The 16,743-nt window shown below is 44.8% G+C and overlaps 1 protein-coding gene across 2 annotated transcripts in view; it reads left to right on the top strand.

Moving 5' to 3' along the window:
* The window catches only part of LOC144158393 (ATP-binding cassette sub-family C member 2-like), a 164,139-nt gene that overhangs the window by 61,702 nt on the left and 85,694 nt on the right, over window positions 1–16,743 (top strand). For both annotated transcript variants that reach the window (XM_077689263.1, XM_077689262.1), the window contains exons 13-14: window positions 13,397–13,490; window positions 16,295–16,488. In XM_077689263.1, coding sequence (XP_077545389.1) covers window positions 13,397–13,490; window positions 16,295–16,488 — 288 coding nt within the window. The remainder of the gene's footprint in view (window positions 1–13,396; window positions 13,491–16,294; window positions 16,489–16,743) is intronic.

Below are 16,743 nucleotides of genomic sequence, written 5' to 3'. Positions count from 1 at the left end.
TTCAATTGCGGACTCCTGGAGCAAGAGTATAAAATTGTAGGTTATAACGCGCTTAAGAAACAATTGGGCGATGGCGTGTGCCGTATTGAAGGGCTCCGGCTCAATCTTCACCACCTGAAGATCTTTAACGTGTGCCAAAATCTAGACACTTGGGCGTTTTTGATTTTCGCCCCTAAACGATCACAGCAGCCTGTATAAAACCTGCAACCTTAGGTTCAGCAGCGCAACACCTCAGCCATGGAGTAAGCGTGGTGGGTCGGGAGCGAGAGTAAGGTGTACACAGGGCAACAGCCTTGTTTATAACACAGGTTTTGTACTTAAAGCCTTATTTTGCCTCGGCCGAAAAACATTTGAAGGAAACAATTGTGTCATTACGAAGTCTTGACCATGTATTTTGACATAACCGTTCGTTGTGATAAGTTTGAGTCTGCAGTTTTGGGAGGTAACCAGTTCAAGTTGAACTCAGTGTGTTGCGCACTGTACGTGTCAATGCCAGTGCATTACTAAGGATCCCAAAAATGATCTTAGAACACTTTTGCTCAGTGGTGTAACTAAGGTCAACACGTGTTGAAGACAGCCGACCACTCCAACCCATGTCGAAGCTGACGAGCACTGAGAAAGCTTTCTCTAATCGGCGCACTAGTACACGTTTCGGGTAATAGTTGGCATGCGGCACCAATAAATAGGCTGAATCAAGGTGTCTATGCGCGGTAGCTACGACTTTCTCGTGGGAAAATGGGTAAAGTGTCAAGAACAGGGAAGAGGCGCTTAATACTAAGCAACGAACAGCACCATGTGACACTAGTTTCAAACCCGACGACAACCGCAACGCAGTTTACATTAACCATCTACTTAATCTTATTCTCTGGACTATAGGTCCACAAAGGCTTGCTTATAATCTATCACCCACCTTTCTTATTACGTTGTCCTCGAAAATCTAACGCTCTTGTTTTTCGCCGTACAATTTCAGTACCCAGATTTTATCAGTACCTCTTTGCTGTCCTTATTATTTCCTCAAGACGTGCTTTGGGCTTGACCAATAATTCTGAAATAAAGGTCCACGTAGCCCAAACTCAATTAGCTCGCGTCGGCGTGTGCACTAGCCTAGAAACTTTTAGACAGCTTGTTTTTGAAGCGCTCCGTACGGACGACACAGCATAAAACACGCCTAAACTCTGCAGTAACGAAAGGGAGCGACCTACGCCAGTACGCAGCAGATTAAGTCAGTGAGCGGAAATATGCAACGGAACGAGCGGGCCGGCCGGGAGCGCAGTCTGCTATCGTCATAAACTGCCCACACCTGGTAATAGGAACGACCAGGGGTGAAAAGAGTAGGTGACAGATCGAAGTCATTCAAAAGCGTAAGGCGGAAGCAGTTGGCCTAGCAAATCTTCTCAACCGGCGAGAGGGCGAATCCCACCAAGAACGCGATGTAAAAGCAAAGCGTCTCAGGCGTTCGGCTGGATGTTGTTATATAAAATTATGTATACTTGTGGCTGTTTGCAGTAGCGGCCCGTACCTCTATTGTGTTACGGATTGATTTGTGCAAATTGTACCAACCGACATAAAAAACCCCCAGCTTTTTAGCCCCATAACCAGACAATTCTAGAAATATTTTCTTATAACCGATGGAATCATGTTACACGGGATGTACCCCCGTATTGTGCCCCCGAGGTGGCCTGGTTTGACCACAAATAGTGACGTGCGTATTTTGTTTCACATGATTTCCTCAATATTCCCCCAAACCCATTCGCAAAAACGTGAACGTTATTTTACGCACTACTACACCGATTGGGATCCTAATACTTTAGTTTATGCTTCTTTATACGTACAATGAAAACAAAATACAACCTTGTCCTGTTTAGTTTGTAGCTTTTGATAAATCTTTCAACTTCATTCCAGCACTATAAATGTTTATCAACGGAATTCAAAAAGTTAAGATTGATTTTTAAAAATTCAAGTTTTATGATACAGAAAGTCAGCCGCGAATCAAAGGGAAGGAAGTGTAAGAACAAGCTATGATTAGCGCATTAGGAGCTTGATCAAAGAGAATTTGAGGCAACACTGAAATTGCATACTCATGTTTTCGGAGTATCTTAAGCCAGAAGGTTCCGCTCGCGTTAGGCCATGTGGCGTCCTAAGGATTTGTCGAGAACGTGGCTGGTGATGTCAGCACTGCTTTATCTATTTTGTGAACAGGTTTTTGAGATGAAATTGGCCTACAAATTGGTAGCTCCTGTTGGAAATTTTTATTTAAAAAAAACTGTATTGTTTTAATGCGGTGCTGCTAGTGGGAAACATGAGTAAAACTCCACATGCACCTAAACCAAATGCTCAATTAGTTATTGTGCTAGTTTCGAAAGGGTGGTCGTAACGAAATTGCCGACTTCGATCTCAATTTCGAATTCAGATCTCATTTGCACAGCTGACAACTTAAGAATTGGTACCCGATATTGCGAAAGGCTCCGTCATTGTTGATACACTGATTCCACGGACTGCTGTACATCTCTATGATCCAGTCCACTGTGGCGTGTCGAACTGCATCCCCATGTTGTAGGTTGCTTATAAGGTTTGACGCGCCGACGCAACACAGGCGATGAGGGACGCTGTAGTGGAGGGCTCCGGATTAATTTAACCTGCACAGAAATATCGAACACATAAGCGTTTTCGCTTTTCGCCTCCATCAGAAAAGCGCCCGCCTTGGCCGGGAGTTGATCTCGCATCCTTGGACTCAGCGGCACAGTGCCTTACTACTGAGCCACCGTGGCGGGCCCCCGTGTAGCAGCAGATTCCCTATACAAGCTGCTTTAGTGAACGCACAGTTTAGTGCAGGTATTGCCCAGCATTTTGTCATCCATAGATTTTTTTGCTCGATAGACTTCTTGGACTTCCACTGAAGTTTGAGAGACGTGTATCATCTCTGAAACACCTGCTCCCTTTTGTTGCTAGCATTTTGTCGCTGGTCTGCACGAATGCAGACAGGCTACCGCTACTGTGGCGCGCAGCCTAGTATACATCTGCGCAAAATAAAAAGGAAACGTTTTGCACGAAATACTTTTTTCCTGGACTTATCGCCATTTAATTAAACCGGTGAGGTCTCGAGTCATAGTAGCAGTATCATCATATAGGATCGCGCATTATTACTGGACCGGACTGCCAGAAACAAGAAAAACCGATTAACTACTGCGCCCCCACCCCCTCTTGTTTAGAAGTGCTCCACGCATTCAATTTTAGGTCTGAAATTGGTTTGTCTGCGTATTATTTGCGGCATTGCCACACAACATGGTGAGCCTAGGTGTTTACCTTGCAAAGAACAAGTTAAGATTCGCTGGGGTGAGTTCGGGTTTCTAGGTTTTCCGCATTCTCTGTTGTACCTATATGGCTGTGTCTACACGCAATAACGAATCGTAATTGGGTATTTTAAATCAAAGATGCCAGTCCTTGGATGCATTTACATTACAATTCTCTAAACAAAAGCGCAATTTAGAGCTTCTGTGAGAAACGATGCAAGGATCAAGAATATTGCATAATTTGAAGTGAATTAGCTGCCTGGTAATTGTAATAGGAACGACACGAGGAAACTCTTCAGGCGAGAGGGCAAGTGCAGAGCTGAGATCAGCGAATTTGTTCAACAAGAAGTTCAGTTTCAGGAATCAGGAAGGAAAGAAGCGTCGATATAAATTAAGAGGGAATAAGCTTTGGTACTGCACATTTGACAGGCCTTTATTATGATGGTCCACAACGATGCTAAGCATACCTACGTTGTGCGTTCTCTATACACCAACTTAAAACCAACTTGTTAACATTTAGGTACCAAGGCGGTCCCCGTAAGAATTAGTGCTATTGCATAGAAGTGCACTGCCACATTCTTAGAATGATTAGGAGCCAAAGCGCAGGGAACATGCGATACAAGGGCCCGATACGCCCTCTATGTTTGATGTGTTATAAAAGGTCATTGGGTTGTGATATTGAATAACCCGGCATCGACACAAACGGTACAAAAAAACAAGAATGCCGGAAGCGTGCCAAAGCCGGCCAGCAGTCTGCATGAACATCGATGACCAAGCATAATACCTATTGATTAGTGATTGATAACAATTATAAAAAAGGTTAGATTTTAGTGGCATTAAATCGAAATAAAATGGATTAAGTAGGCAACAGGTAAAATGAGCTCAATAATAATAAACTCTTGATTTACAGTGCATAATAGCTATAGAAATGCTGGGTTTAGTTGAATTATGATAAATGAGGATATAGGTGTATATCTGTCACCCACTTCCTTAAATTAGGGTGCACTGTCAGAAGATATGGGGAGTCGACTCAAGAGAGCCAACAAACCCCACCGAATCTACAGGGCACAGGTGAGAAAGGGGGTGGCCGTCTGATGTGCGGCTTTCGCCGACTAGAGCGGCAAGAATGAGCAAGAGTCTTGATCGGAAAACAGCACAAAGACTTATATTTAGACAGGCAAGTTACAAACGCAAGCACGAGGTAACGGATCGATAATTACAGACATCTTAGATGGAATTCAAATACAAGAAACAGTCCAATTCGACAAAATTATACAAACAGGAGCGCTAACAAATGAATATTACGAATCGGAGCAGATAACTAAAAAAGAAACGAACAGTTCGATGCATATGAGAGACGGAGTCCCAGCATATTCACCGACCGGGCCGGACGATGCACCGCTGTCGGAGGCGATTCGGCTACCTGGGAAACGTGGCTTCGCTGTAGGCCAGGCCGTCCGAGACGACCACGGTGCTTCGAGGCCCGGGAGTACGTTGGAGTCCTCCAGGGCGCGGGTCGCCGATGGTGTGATGTACAAACTGGCAGGTGCCGTTGTCAATCACGACGTCCAAACGTAGCTGGTTTGCTTAGGCGTGGATACTCTTTTTATAGGCGCGCCGGTGCGGAGAGGGAGAGCACAACACACAATTCGCCTGCCGCCGTCAGTGAATAACTTCCCTCTTCTCCCTTCTAGAATCATCGACGCTCTTAAGCACTGGCAAGGCCACGCGCACCTCCTCGAAAGTACTGGAAGCTTCGACGAAACCGGAGCGGCGGAGGTTTTGTTTTTGTTGTTTTTCTCGCCGGCGAGACGGCGAGTGATCGTGTTACCGTCTCTTCGTTCGAGAAAGCTCCACATTGTCTAGGGGCGAATGGAACCGAACTGAATGAATCGAACGACTGGAAGAAGAATTAGGCGCTGTACAATGAAATGGAAAATTTATAAGGTACTTTTAGACGTCGTACGCCCGAGTTTGTGACACAGCCCCCCAGTTTCAGAATAATATGCAATAATATTCCCAAAACTTACAAAGTCGTGCGTAGGCGTCGTTCACACTTAGTGAACAAAAGAGGCTGTGCCTACTAACCCAAAATCAAGTACAGCCCAATTTTCTTCATAAGAATAATGACAGGTACAGAATTCGCGTACAGAACAGCGGTTTGGCGCAGATTTCTCAACAAATACACATCCTAGGGACAATTCATAAGTTTGAGAACAATAAAGTTCTGGCATTCGAATTAAGCCAGTGCCCATAATAAATGTCTTGCCAGTAGTCATTACAAGTGCGAAACCCATGAAAATACATCGTGCGCTCCAGTGCGAAGGTCTCGTAGTCTCAAATACAGTGAGTGTACGTCAGTACACAGAAATACATACAATACACTGGTGCAATGGAACTCATAAGAAACGTAACTAATATGTTGTTCACAAACAATAACATGCAACCGCAAAGTTCACGAATGTCACCACTAGTAACGTCAATAATACACAACAAGTGTACTGTTAACAGAGAAAGTAAAGTTTACGCAAAACGGGACTTGTACGTGAATATACACTGTACAGCCAGAGTGACAAAATAAGTACAAGTTTCGCGTGCAGTACGACAGAGAAACAATGAATACAGCGTTCAAGTATACAGTACTCTACGTGAAAATACAACTCTGTCTTACACAATTCCACTCATATCCCACGTGCATATCTAAATTTGCATTCTTCATGCTTAGCCCGTGTCTATTGGGCGCTTGCATAACTCGGCCTGCGGAATTCTTCTCTGCGGAGAAGTTATTTCCCAAAGGTCGCGCGAAACGACGAACTCTTCCGTGACCGCCGTGATACCGGGCTGACGAAAATGTTTCACTGCCTGGTCCTTCACCTGGTGAACGAGCGAGTGGCTAATAACGGCTTGGCGCTTCTTCCCACCTGTCCGTCGGGACAAATGGCAGTAGAGATGTTTTCTCTTACTCTTGAGCCCAAACCTGCACTCTTTGTTTCGGCAGCTCAGCTGCTTGCCGAGTTTTGGGAGGCCGGTTTTCATTGACTTGCTTTTTACAGGCCCTTCGGCACTCCTTTCTCTTCTAAGCGGCACCGTCGCAGGGGCCGCAGATTTTGAGAGCCGGAACCGTGCTGGCCTCGGTTTTGCCGGTGCTCGAGTTGCGACGGGCAAGGCTTCGCCTCGATCCAAGGCATCGAATCGGGGTTCTTCTTTCGAAACAGCGGGTGGTTTCTCTCCCACCGCTGAAGTCACTGGATCGTCGCCGACGCCTATGTACGGCGAGTTCCCTCCGCGGAGTGCGGCTCCACTTCGCACGGGGGTTTCAAACTTGACCTTAGAGTCACTCTCTTTGCTCCTCGAGCTGTCAGTTTCGAAAGCGACGCTAGTCTGCCCAGCGAATTCGTAGTCTCGAACTGGGTCTTCCTGCACAACGAACGTGCAACCACCCGTGTCTTTCGGAAAGACAAGGGTTTTCTCGGGCACTCTCCCCGTAATATCGGGTACCCCTTCGTCTAGAGGGTTCGGCCCCGACGTCGTGATGGCATCTACAACCGGGATGTTATCTTCATCCTCAAGCTCCTCATCACCTGTAGGATCATCGTCCTTCCAGGTCTGAAGTGGTGCACTTTCGCACAATTCTGGAGGGGTTTCCTCCTTGCGGATCGCGGATGACGCCTGTTTGCTTCTAGAGATACCCGGGCGTTCCTTTATCGATTCAGAGTTAGCACTTAGGCCACTATACCCTTCTCTCGCATTTTCCTCATCTGATGAGGATTCCGCCTTCAACCGTTGTATCTCGAGTCGCCTTTTTAGAATCTCGAGTTCAGCTTTGCGTGCTTTCTCTTCGCGCTCCGCTTTAACTCGCTCCATTTCTGCCTCTGCCTGGCGGGATTTCTCTTGTCGCTCCGCTTTCTCTCGCTCCAACTGAAGTTGTCTCTGAAATTCTTTCTCCCTTTCTCTTTCAGCCCTCTCAGCTTCTTCTCGTGCTGCCTGTCTTGCTCTCTCAGCTTTCTCGTTTTTTTCTTTTTCTTTCTGCGCAACCCACTTTCGTAGTTCGGCCCCTGACAGGCCTAGCTTGCAGCCCAACGCTACGATTTTCTCTAAATCCATGATTGCAAAGGTATCGCAATCTAGTCACAATACCCTAGCCTCTAGCTAGGTATGCCTACGCAGAGAAAGTGAACAAGAGCACCCGCTTATAAAGGCAGTAGCAACCTATGCCAAAAATGTTCCAGGCTCTTTCTCCTCCCTACCGCTCACATCAGACGTCCTGTCGCGGACGCCAGAAATTGTCACCCGCTTCCTTAAATTAGGGTGCACTGTCAGAAGATATGGGGAGTCGACTCAAAAGAGCCAACAAACCCCACCGAATCTACAGGGCACAGGTGACAAAGGGGGTGGCCGTCTGATGTGCGGCTTTCGCCGACTAGAGCGGCAAGAATGAGCAAGAGTCTTGATCGGAAAACAGCACAAAGACTTATATTTAGACAGGCAAGTTACAAACACAAGCACGAGGTAACGGATCGATAATTACAGACAACTTAGATGGAATTCAAATACAAGAAACAGTCCAATTCGACAAAATTATACAAACAGGAGCGCTAACAAATGAATATTACGAATCGGAGCAGATAACTAAAAAAGAAACGAACAGTTCGATGCATATGAGAGACGGAGTCCCAGCATATTCACCGACCGGGCCGGACGATGCACCGCTGTCGGAGGCGATTCGGCTACCTGGGAAGCGTGGCTTCGCTGTAGGCCAGGCCGTCCGAGACGATCACGGTGCTTCGAGGCCCGGGAGTACGTTGGAGTCCTCCAGGGCGCGGGGCGCCGATGGTGTGATGTACAAACTGGCAGGTGCCGTTGTCAATCACGACGTCCAAACGTAGCTGGTTTGCTTAGGCGCGGCTACCCTTTTTATAGGCGCGCCGGTGCGGAGAGGGAGAGCACAACACACAATTCGCCCGCCGCCGTCAGTGAATAACTTCCCTCTTCTCCCTTCTAGAATCATCGACGCTCTTAAGCACTGGCAAGGCCACGCGCAGCTCCTCGAAAGTACTGGAAGCTTCGACGAAACCGGAGTGGCGGAGGTTTTGTTTTTGTTGTTTTTCTCGCCGGCGAGACGGCGAGTGATCGTGTTACCGTCTCTTCGTTCGAGAAAGCTCCATATTGTCTAGGGGCGAATGGAACCGAACTGAATGAATCGAACGACTGCAAGAAGAATTAGGCGCTGTACAATGAAATGGAAAATTTATAAGGTACTTTTAGACGTCGTACGCCCGAGTTTGTGACAATATCCTTGAATTCAGGTGTAGATTATCCCAAATAAAAGCAAAGTTGGATAGATTGCGGCGAAGTATTTATTTGTTTATTAACTTATTTGTTAATAATAATAAATTCATTTCTATTAACGGCAGTCTGCTCTGAGACCTTAGATGTTGGCCACAGTATACAAATGCAAAAACCGTTAGCACGTCAGTCATGAAAAACTGTCTAAACTGAATAGCATCAACTTTGTACTTCCAACAATATCGAATTGCATCATATACATAATGCAGAAAGCACAAGTAGAGGTTAGTTTCCTGATACAATATTTAATTTAGGAACATAACTTTCACCACTACACACATGTTCAGGTTTTAGAGATTCAGTAGTAGCAGGGGCCGTTAAAAGATGCTAAGAGGTGTTTCCAATTTTTGCTGCAAAACCACGCGCTACTTCGGTTCTCGTTGTGAAAGGCGTTAACATAGCTCATTCGCAAATGACAGTCTGAAAAACAGAGTACTTCATAGACTCTGTTGTAGATGTATATACTCTACTAAAGGTTTTTTGTTGTGCCAGGTACTCCGTTCCAGTAAATAGAAAAGTACTTTGGCATGTCCATTTTTTAATAATTATGCAGGAGTTAGTGAACAGTTTAGAAGTGCCTGTTTCGCTTGTGGTTCTCACGTAAGAAGCCTAGAAAGATCAGGAAGATTTGTGGGGGAGACTGTACGTTTAAATTTGTTCTGGAAACTTGTATGGCCTTGCTTTATACTGTTTCTGCTTTGTTTATATACCTCTGGGTACTAGAAAAAAGTACACAGATCATATAATCGTACGAAGGGATTTGTGAAGTGAGTGCTGGTGTTGCGGTTTCCTTTTATCAATTCATTCATCTGAAAATAGCAATATATTTATTTTGATTAGTGGGAATAGCATTATTCTGCATGAAAAATACCAAGAACCCAAGCACAAAGCCCTAAGGCACTCCTGATGTTGCTGATACTATATCTGAGGCCATATGTTCGAAAATATTAAACTGGGACCTATGAAATAAAAATCACAAACCCAGGCAATACCTCTCCATCTCTGACAACGTTGGATACGAATAGATTATGGTGGAATGACAATAACAAGCTGAACTAGATGCAAAGCAACAAATTAAAGTGGATTACAATATATTAGGCGCGGTAACATGGTTCACTAACGACGGTAAAAAAGCGTAGCTGCGCTTTAGACAGGTTCGCGTGTTGTTAAAAGGGGCCCGTCAGAACAATACGGTAGCTCTCGCCTTCAAAGAACTTAACGCCTTAAAAGGAGTTAAGAGGGTTCCCGACACATGGGTGCTGGCATTTTCTGGTAAATCAATGTCCTAAATCAACCTCCTCAAGAATTTTTTTTAAACTGATGCGTATTAGTGAAGTTATTGGAAATCAAAACATCGGGTATTCGCCCACGCCGCGATTCTTCCTCGCTTCGTCCATCTCCTCGCCCCGCGCGTGCGGGACTGCCCATTATGCCTCGGTTCTCGGTTACGTATGCAAGATCATCCGCTTGCGGGCGGTGTCTGCAACTGCGATATTTTTTGGCGCAGCATCGCTCGGGGGCAGGGCCATCTGACTTTTTGCGTTCCGTTTGGGCAGCTTTTTTATCATTTCGCATCTGAATCTTGCATTCTGCTCACGGCTGGAAAAGCTGATGCAAGGAGCGGGGCGGGACGTTTAAGTTTCCACACCACTCCGAAAGATCGCGCGAAAAGAGCACGATCCTGTCGCCACGCGTTCGTAGTGACGACTTGTCTTGATACATATGTGAGCGTTAAACATCTGAGCGAATGACTAAAAAATCACATCAACTTTCGTTAGAGTGAGCACGTACGTGCATTCCGAACTGACGTTGGTTTATACATTGCTTAATTGGCCGCTCGTTTGCGCCAATGTCGAACTTGGTCGTGTTGTGGTGACGCCATGCACTAGCGCACACAGGCAGTTGAGGTGTTATATTTCGTTATTCGGATTGCTTCTAAACATATATCATCATCATCACCAGCCTATCTACGCCCACTGCAGGGCAAAGGCCTCTCCCATTATTCTCCAATTACCTCGGTCCTGTGCCAACGGTGACCAATTTATCCCCGCAAACTTCTTGATCTCATCCGCCCATCTAACTTTCTGCCGCCCCCTGCAACGCTTGCCTTCTCTAGGGATCCACTCTGTTACCCTTAATGACCAGCGGTTATCTTGCCTTCGCATTACATGCCCTGCCCACGTCCATTTCTTCTTCTTAATTTCTACTAATATGTCTTTAACACCAGTTTGCTCCCTGACCCACTCCGCTCTATTCTTGTCCCTTAATGTTACACCGATCATTTTCCGCTCCATTGCCCGCTGAGTCGTTCTCAATTTAAGTTGAACCCTCTTAGTGAGCCTCCACGTTTCTGCCCCGTAGCTGAGTACCGGTAAGATGTAGCTGTCATACACTTTCTTCTTCAGCGGCAATGGTAGGCTGCTATTCATTATCTGAGAATGTCTGCCATATGCACACCACCCCATTCTGATCCTTCTAATTATATCTGCCTCATGGTTGGGATCTGGGGTCACAACTTGTCCTAAGTAGATATATTCGCTTACCACTTCCACTGCCTCGTCACCTATCTCAAACTGCTGTGCTGTCCCGAGGTTATTGATCATTACTTTAGTTTTCTGCATATTAATTTTCAGGCCCACAGTTCTACTCTGTTCGCCCAGTGCGGAAAGCATGCTTTGCAATTCCTCCCCCAGTTACTTAGCAAGGCAACGTCATCAGCAAATCTGAGGTTACTGAGGTATTCTCCATTAACCCCTACTCCCACCTGTTCCCAATCCGACGTTCTGAATACTTCTTGTAAGCATGCTGTGAATAACATTGTAGAGATTGTGTCTCCTTGTCTGACACCCTTCCTTATAGGTATTTTACTGCTCTCCCTATGGAGGATGATGGTAGCTGTAGACCCATTGTAGATATCCTCTAGTATTCTTACATAATGCTCATCTACCCCCTGGTTCCGTAATGCCTGAATGACTGCTAGGGTTTCGACCGAGTCAAATGCTTTCTCATATTCTATGAAGGCTGTACATAGGGGTTCAGTATACTCAGCGCACTTCTCTATCACCTGATTGATCGTGTTAATGTGGTCCATTGTTGAATAACCTTTACGGAACCCTGCTTGGTCTTTAGGTTGACTGAAATCTAAGGTTGCAGAGATTCGGTTAGCGATTACCTTGGTAAATACCTTGTAGACGACTGACAGTAAGCTGATCGGCCTGTAATTTTTCAAGTCCTTCATGTCGCCTTTCTAAACATATATAACCCCCCCCCCCAAAAAAACAGATGATTGGTTGCACGGTACGGGACAGGGACTTTTTTTGGGGTTGGGTCGTGCATTCCATTTCCTTCCTTCCCAATTACTCTCCGAGAAAATCTTACGCGACCCTGTGTTCATAAACTACTAGACAAGTACACCGTGAAGATATTACGAGTGGTGTCGAAAGAGTACTGCGAGTTGTGAGGCCGTGTGCACCTGCCTCTATGTTCGACTGTGCATGAGACTGCACAAAAAAATTATCCCATCTTCGCCTTTTCTCCTGATGTCCTCAAGCTCCTTTACCCTATGCAAAGGATGTTCGTTCAATTTTCAGTTGCTGAGTGTTGCCAATTCCCATATGCGGAGGGTTTGGTGGCAGGCCGTGGCACTGTATTTGCCGTCCCGCTCTAACCCCCCCCCCCCCCACCGCAAGCCTACCTTGCGTCTTGCTGAAGTCGGTGGGAGGAAACTATGTTTCTCTCTATAAAGACATACCGAGTTAACAAAATACACTCATAAGTATTTTGTCCCCGCAAAGTACAATTGCCTGTTTTTATATACGTAACCTCAACGATCCATTGACATTGCATGGTAGGTCCACAGTTCAACCATCAAGTTTTGTTTTCAATTCACAAACAGGATTGTCAGACCACGCTACTTAGAAGGCAGAAAAAAATGATAAAGCAACACTGTGCCGCGATTTCAACCCGCCACTTTGATTGGGCAGGCGGAAGGCTTTCGGCCATAGCGCCACAAAATAACTGGAGATTGAAAATAACTTCTATACTACATTGAGACCCATCGTCGGTGTCCCATCAACGTTGTCTACCTGATTCCGAGAATTTCTGGCTGGTTAACTTAACTTTTTTGAGTAACAGTCGCAGTAAGGTTCCAAAAAGTTCCCGCTGTAGCTGAAATCCAGCAACAACACTGTGTCGGCGGCGACTGCTGTTTCGCCATGCGGATGTAGTGCTCGCCGTGCTTTTGCTTTACGCTTTTCGCTAAAACCTTTGGCCGATATTGATTCTTTATAACCTTACAAACCTGAAATATCTCCTGTTCCGCTCTTAACTGAGGTTATAATTTCTACAGGCGTTTCTGGTTGCGCACGAGTATGCTGCACGCAAGTCCGGGAAACGAACTGTCGCCAAAGCGAAGGGCAGAAGCGTTGGTTGCAGTCCAATTGCAAGATTTTTGCTTCGGGACGCACATGAAAGAATCGATCATGCAAATGCGGGACGATGGCAGACCCCCCAAAAAATGCAAGAAAGGGTGTTAACGCGGGAACATACTTTGCAAAGAAAGAGTGAGCTTTCCGCTGCGCTTACAAATGTTATACTTGGCCCAGATGACCTTGACCACCCAACCTAATGATTGCGCTGGTTCATTTGGTGTGCTCAAAACGCTTTTCAGGGCCCCTTTAAGCGGACGTAAGTGCCCCGTGAAACGTGTAGTCGCTAATTGACTGTGCTTGTTCCTGAATGGTTTGCTTACTCTCTGCTAGATGGGAGTATCAGCCAACAAAATAATAACCCTGTGTACAGCTGAGGAAGCTGTCGAAACCAAATCCTCAATGACTGATCCTTCCACTAAAAAAGGTACGTGTGCCAAGTCGATTTTTCTGTGTCACCTATTTAGCTATTGCCAAAACGTGATAACGCTCATTTTTTCGCTGAGAGGTTCGGCAGTGCCTTCTGGAGTTTCCCCCAGGGTTAGTTTTTTGTAGATGGTTACGACAGCGGTTATAACTGTATGTAGCGTGACCTAAACACACTGATCTGAAAAGTATTTCAATAAACCGCTGATAAATGGCGAGCTCGGTCCCCAATAAAAGAGGATAAATTTAGCAAGCTCTTGTTTGTGGTAAAGAACTAAGCATTACAGTTTTCACGAACAAGGTTAAGAAATTTTGTTGCACAAAACTTTTCAAAACAATTATTTGCTACGCTAGTATTGGTGGTGTTCTGAGTCACTGCTGCCCTTTCTTTTCCTGGATACTTGCCTGGTACATAGAGCCTATATGTGCAGCCCACCAAAACGAACATTCATTGAACGACATTTGTTTAAATACTGCCCGGGCTCAAACCTGCCATACTGTCGTTATAGCACCTGCTTTATATGAAAAGCAAAGAAGACCTGACTTCATTATCTCAATTGCTCGGCTTTAGGGTACATAATTTATCATTTATTTAGCGTGGACAGACATAAATTGAAGTAATCTAAACGCACCCCCAGTAAAGCTGCAGATCAAGTTACATCCCTCTAAATTCAGTGCTGCAACCTTTGACAGAGCTTCCTGTATCCGAAGTAGCCTGCAATATTTTTAGATATGCCAAAATGTTTCAGTAAAAATAAACACGGACCGTGTTGTCAACAGACAGTCTTAATTTCTTAATTCACTATAATCTGTTCAGCCAGATGGACGGCCATGAAGGGTGAATTGCATTCTTGAGATTGTACTGCCCTACGAATTTTTCTTAACCTCCTCCAAAGTAGCGTTCACTGATTTGGCGGGCGTTTCTCACTTTATGACTGTTTACCTGTTTACCCCACTAGTTCTGAAGTTAGTTCCTCCTTTATGTCCTTAAGTGTTATCGTCAACAATTCCAGTGTTCTCGCACTAGCTGCAGCACGCACGTTACCAAAATTGGGCTGAGCAAATAAAGTAAGCTAGCTAGTAAAGTAAGTAAGCAAGCTAGCACCCATCAATGCGGCCTTGCAAAACACTTCGTTGCGGGCCTTCCTCTAATTCTTTCTCTTCTTTGCTACTCCAATTTTTCGGGCCTTCAATAATTAGCATTACTGTTTTTCCTATGTGTAACGTTTTAATGCATTATACATCTCACTGTGCGTAATGCCCTGATTGGTGTAACCATTTTTCTTGAAGTGCTTATTCCGGTTCTGTTGTATGCAGTAGCTCATATGTATACTTCTTTATCACTTTTTGTTTACAGGTGCATTTTTTTGGAAACTGACACTATTTGCATTTTGTATGTTTCAGTATGTGCCTCGTCGTTTCTCTTTTTCTTGTTTGTCTTTTTTCTCAGCAAAAATATGATTTTCCTGTAGCATTCTCATGTTTTTCGAATACAATATCGTTTCTTTGTTTAGTTGTTAGCGTGCATATATATATTTTTTTACTTTGCATGTCTTTGTTATCGCAATAGGAATGCGATACTTTGGTGTGTTTTGTGTTTATTACTGTAAAACCTGTACAGCATGCATTTTTGCCGTCTGCTGCTGACGTTTGAATTGGGCTGACGGGCTTGTCAAGCAGCTTCTATGCAGCTTTTATCATAAGCCTTCGATGTAACAACGATAAATTGAAATAAAAGATACCTCACATCAAAAAAGTAAAAAGCATTGACAATGCCTACAAAAGAATTAAGGATAAAAGTAGAACGAAAGGACACTTATTCCAGGAAGAACATTACCTTGACACTGCTTCTCCCTTGCGCCAATATTTGACAAAACAAAATCTAAGGAAGAAGAGCTTTTATGTGCGTACTCTCGACGAGTGAATTTCTATCTCCCTTCAGTTTTTAAAATCGAGAAACGACGCTCAAGATTCGCTAATTAGGCTAATCTAAATGATTGTTACGGCAACATTTTACTTTGTATAACATTGCCTTGCTTTTTATGTTGTCACAGCTTCTTGTTGGGGCACGGCACTTTTTACCACTGTGAATTCATCCGTGCTGTTCATCTGTTGTGATTGTTGTATTAAGGCTAGCATTTGCACCCAGTCGTAACATGTTTGTGCGCTGTTTATACATTACTGGTTTGTTATCATTGCCCTTCCTGGAAGGGCCAGCATCCTGGCCTGCAGAATCAATAAATACACATTAAATAAAGTTCTACACCATGCGGTCTCTCAAAGCGCTCCTTAGGTAACCGCTAATCTTGACATTTCTAAGTTTAGTCTTGTAATATCGCTTCTATTTTCAAAGTACGCGTGCTCCTTTCCCTGGTAAATACACTTGGAAGACCACCTTGACCGAGTCAGAAAGCTCGTGTTGCGGCACAAATACGACAGACGCAGACCAGCAACGAAAGGATGTAATTTCTCACGTCCGATTACATAACGTTTGAACAAATGGGCTTTTCAGTATGTGCTTTCAACTTCACAGTTGTCGCTACAGAGTGAAGCGTTTAGTGGTTTTATACTACAGCAAATTTTAAATAGTTATTTCAATTTTGCTTGAACCTCAAACTAGGGGTTTTTATATTTTGATACAAATATTACAACTTTCAGCTAATAATAAGCATCATCAAAGTAATGGTTCATTTAGACATTTCAGGCAGGCTATAGCCCGACTTCGAGTCCCCTAAACACAACAAAAACCGTGTCACTTGATACACTATAGTTCGTCTGTTGTAATTAACCTGTATTTCTGTCCAGGTGAAGTGTTCATGCAAGATTGCACATTCACGAGGTCGAATGCTGATGGCGCTCCGGCCCTCAAAGGAATAAATCTCAGGGTGCCTTCAGGCTCTCTTGTGGCAATTGTCGGTTTTGTGGGAAGCGGCAAATCCACGCTACTCGCCGCCATCTTGGGAGACTTACACCGTACTGACGGCACGTTCCGCATCCGTGTGAGTGCCGAACGCACTAATTCATATTTTCTCAATACGTCACTGCACCGCGTCCTTTATGCGTATGATTTACCACATAGAGTAGATTTTTCAAAACCGGCGCAGCAACATATGACGTAAAAGTTTCGTTTTACAGGTCCCTTTGCATGTGTTTGAAAGGCTGGATGCGTGCATGTCTATGCTGTTTGCCTACCCCTTGGTGTTTAGCTACGAGCATTATGACAGAGTCGGTGACCAATCCCATCGCCATTCATG

The sequence above is a fragment of the Haemaphysalis longicornis genome, unplaced genomic scaffold (genome assembly GCF_048455015.1).
Source record: "Haemaphysalis longicornis isolate Haplotype H1 unplaced genomic scaffold, Haemaphysalis longicornis Haplotype H1 scaffold_10, whole genome shotgun sequence".
In the NCBI taxonomy this organism is placed as follows: Eukaryota; Metazoa; Arthropoda; class Arachnida; order Ixodida; family Ixodidae; genus Haemaphysalis; species Haemaphysalis longicornis.
The sequence above is the reverse complement of the archived record's forward strand: the minus strand, read 5'-3'. Positions and strand labels throughout refer to the sequence as shown.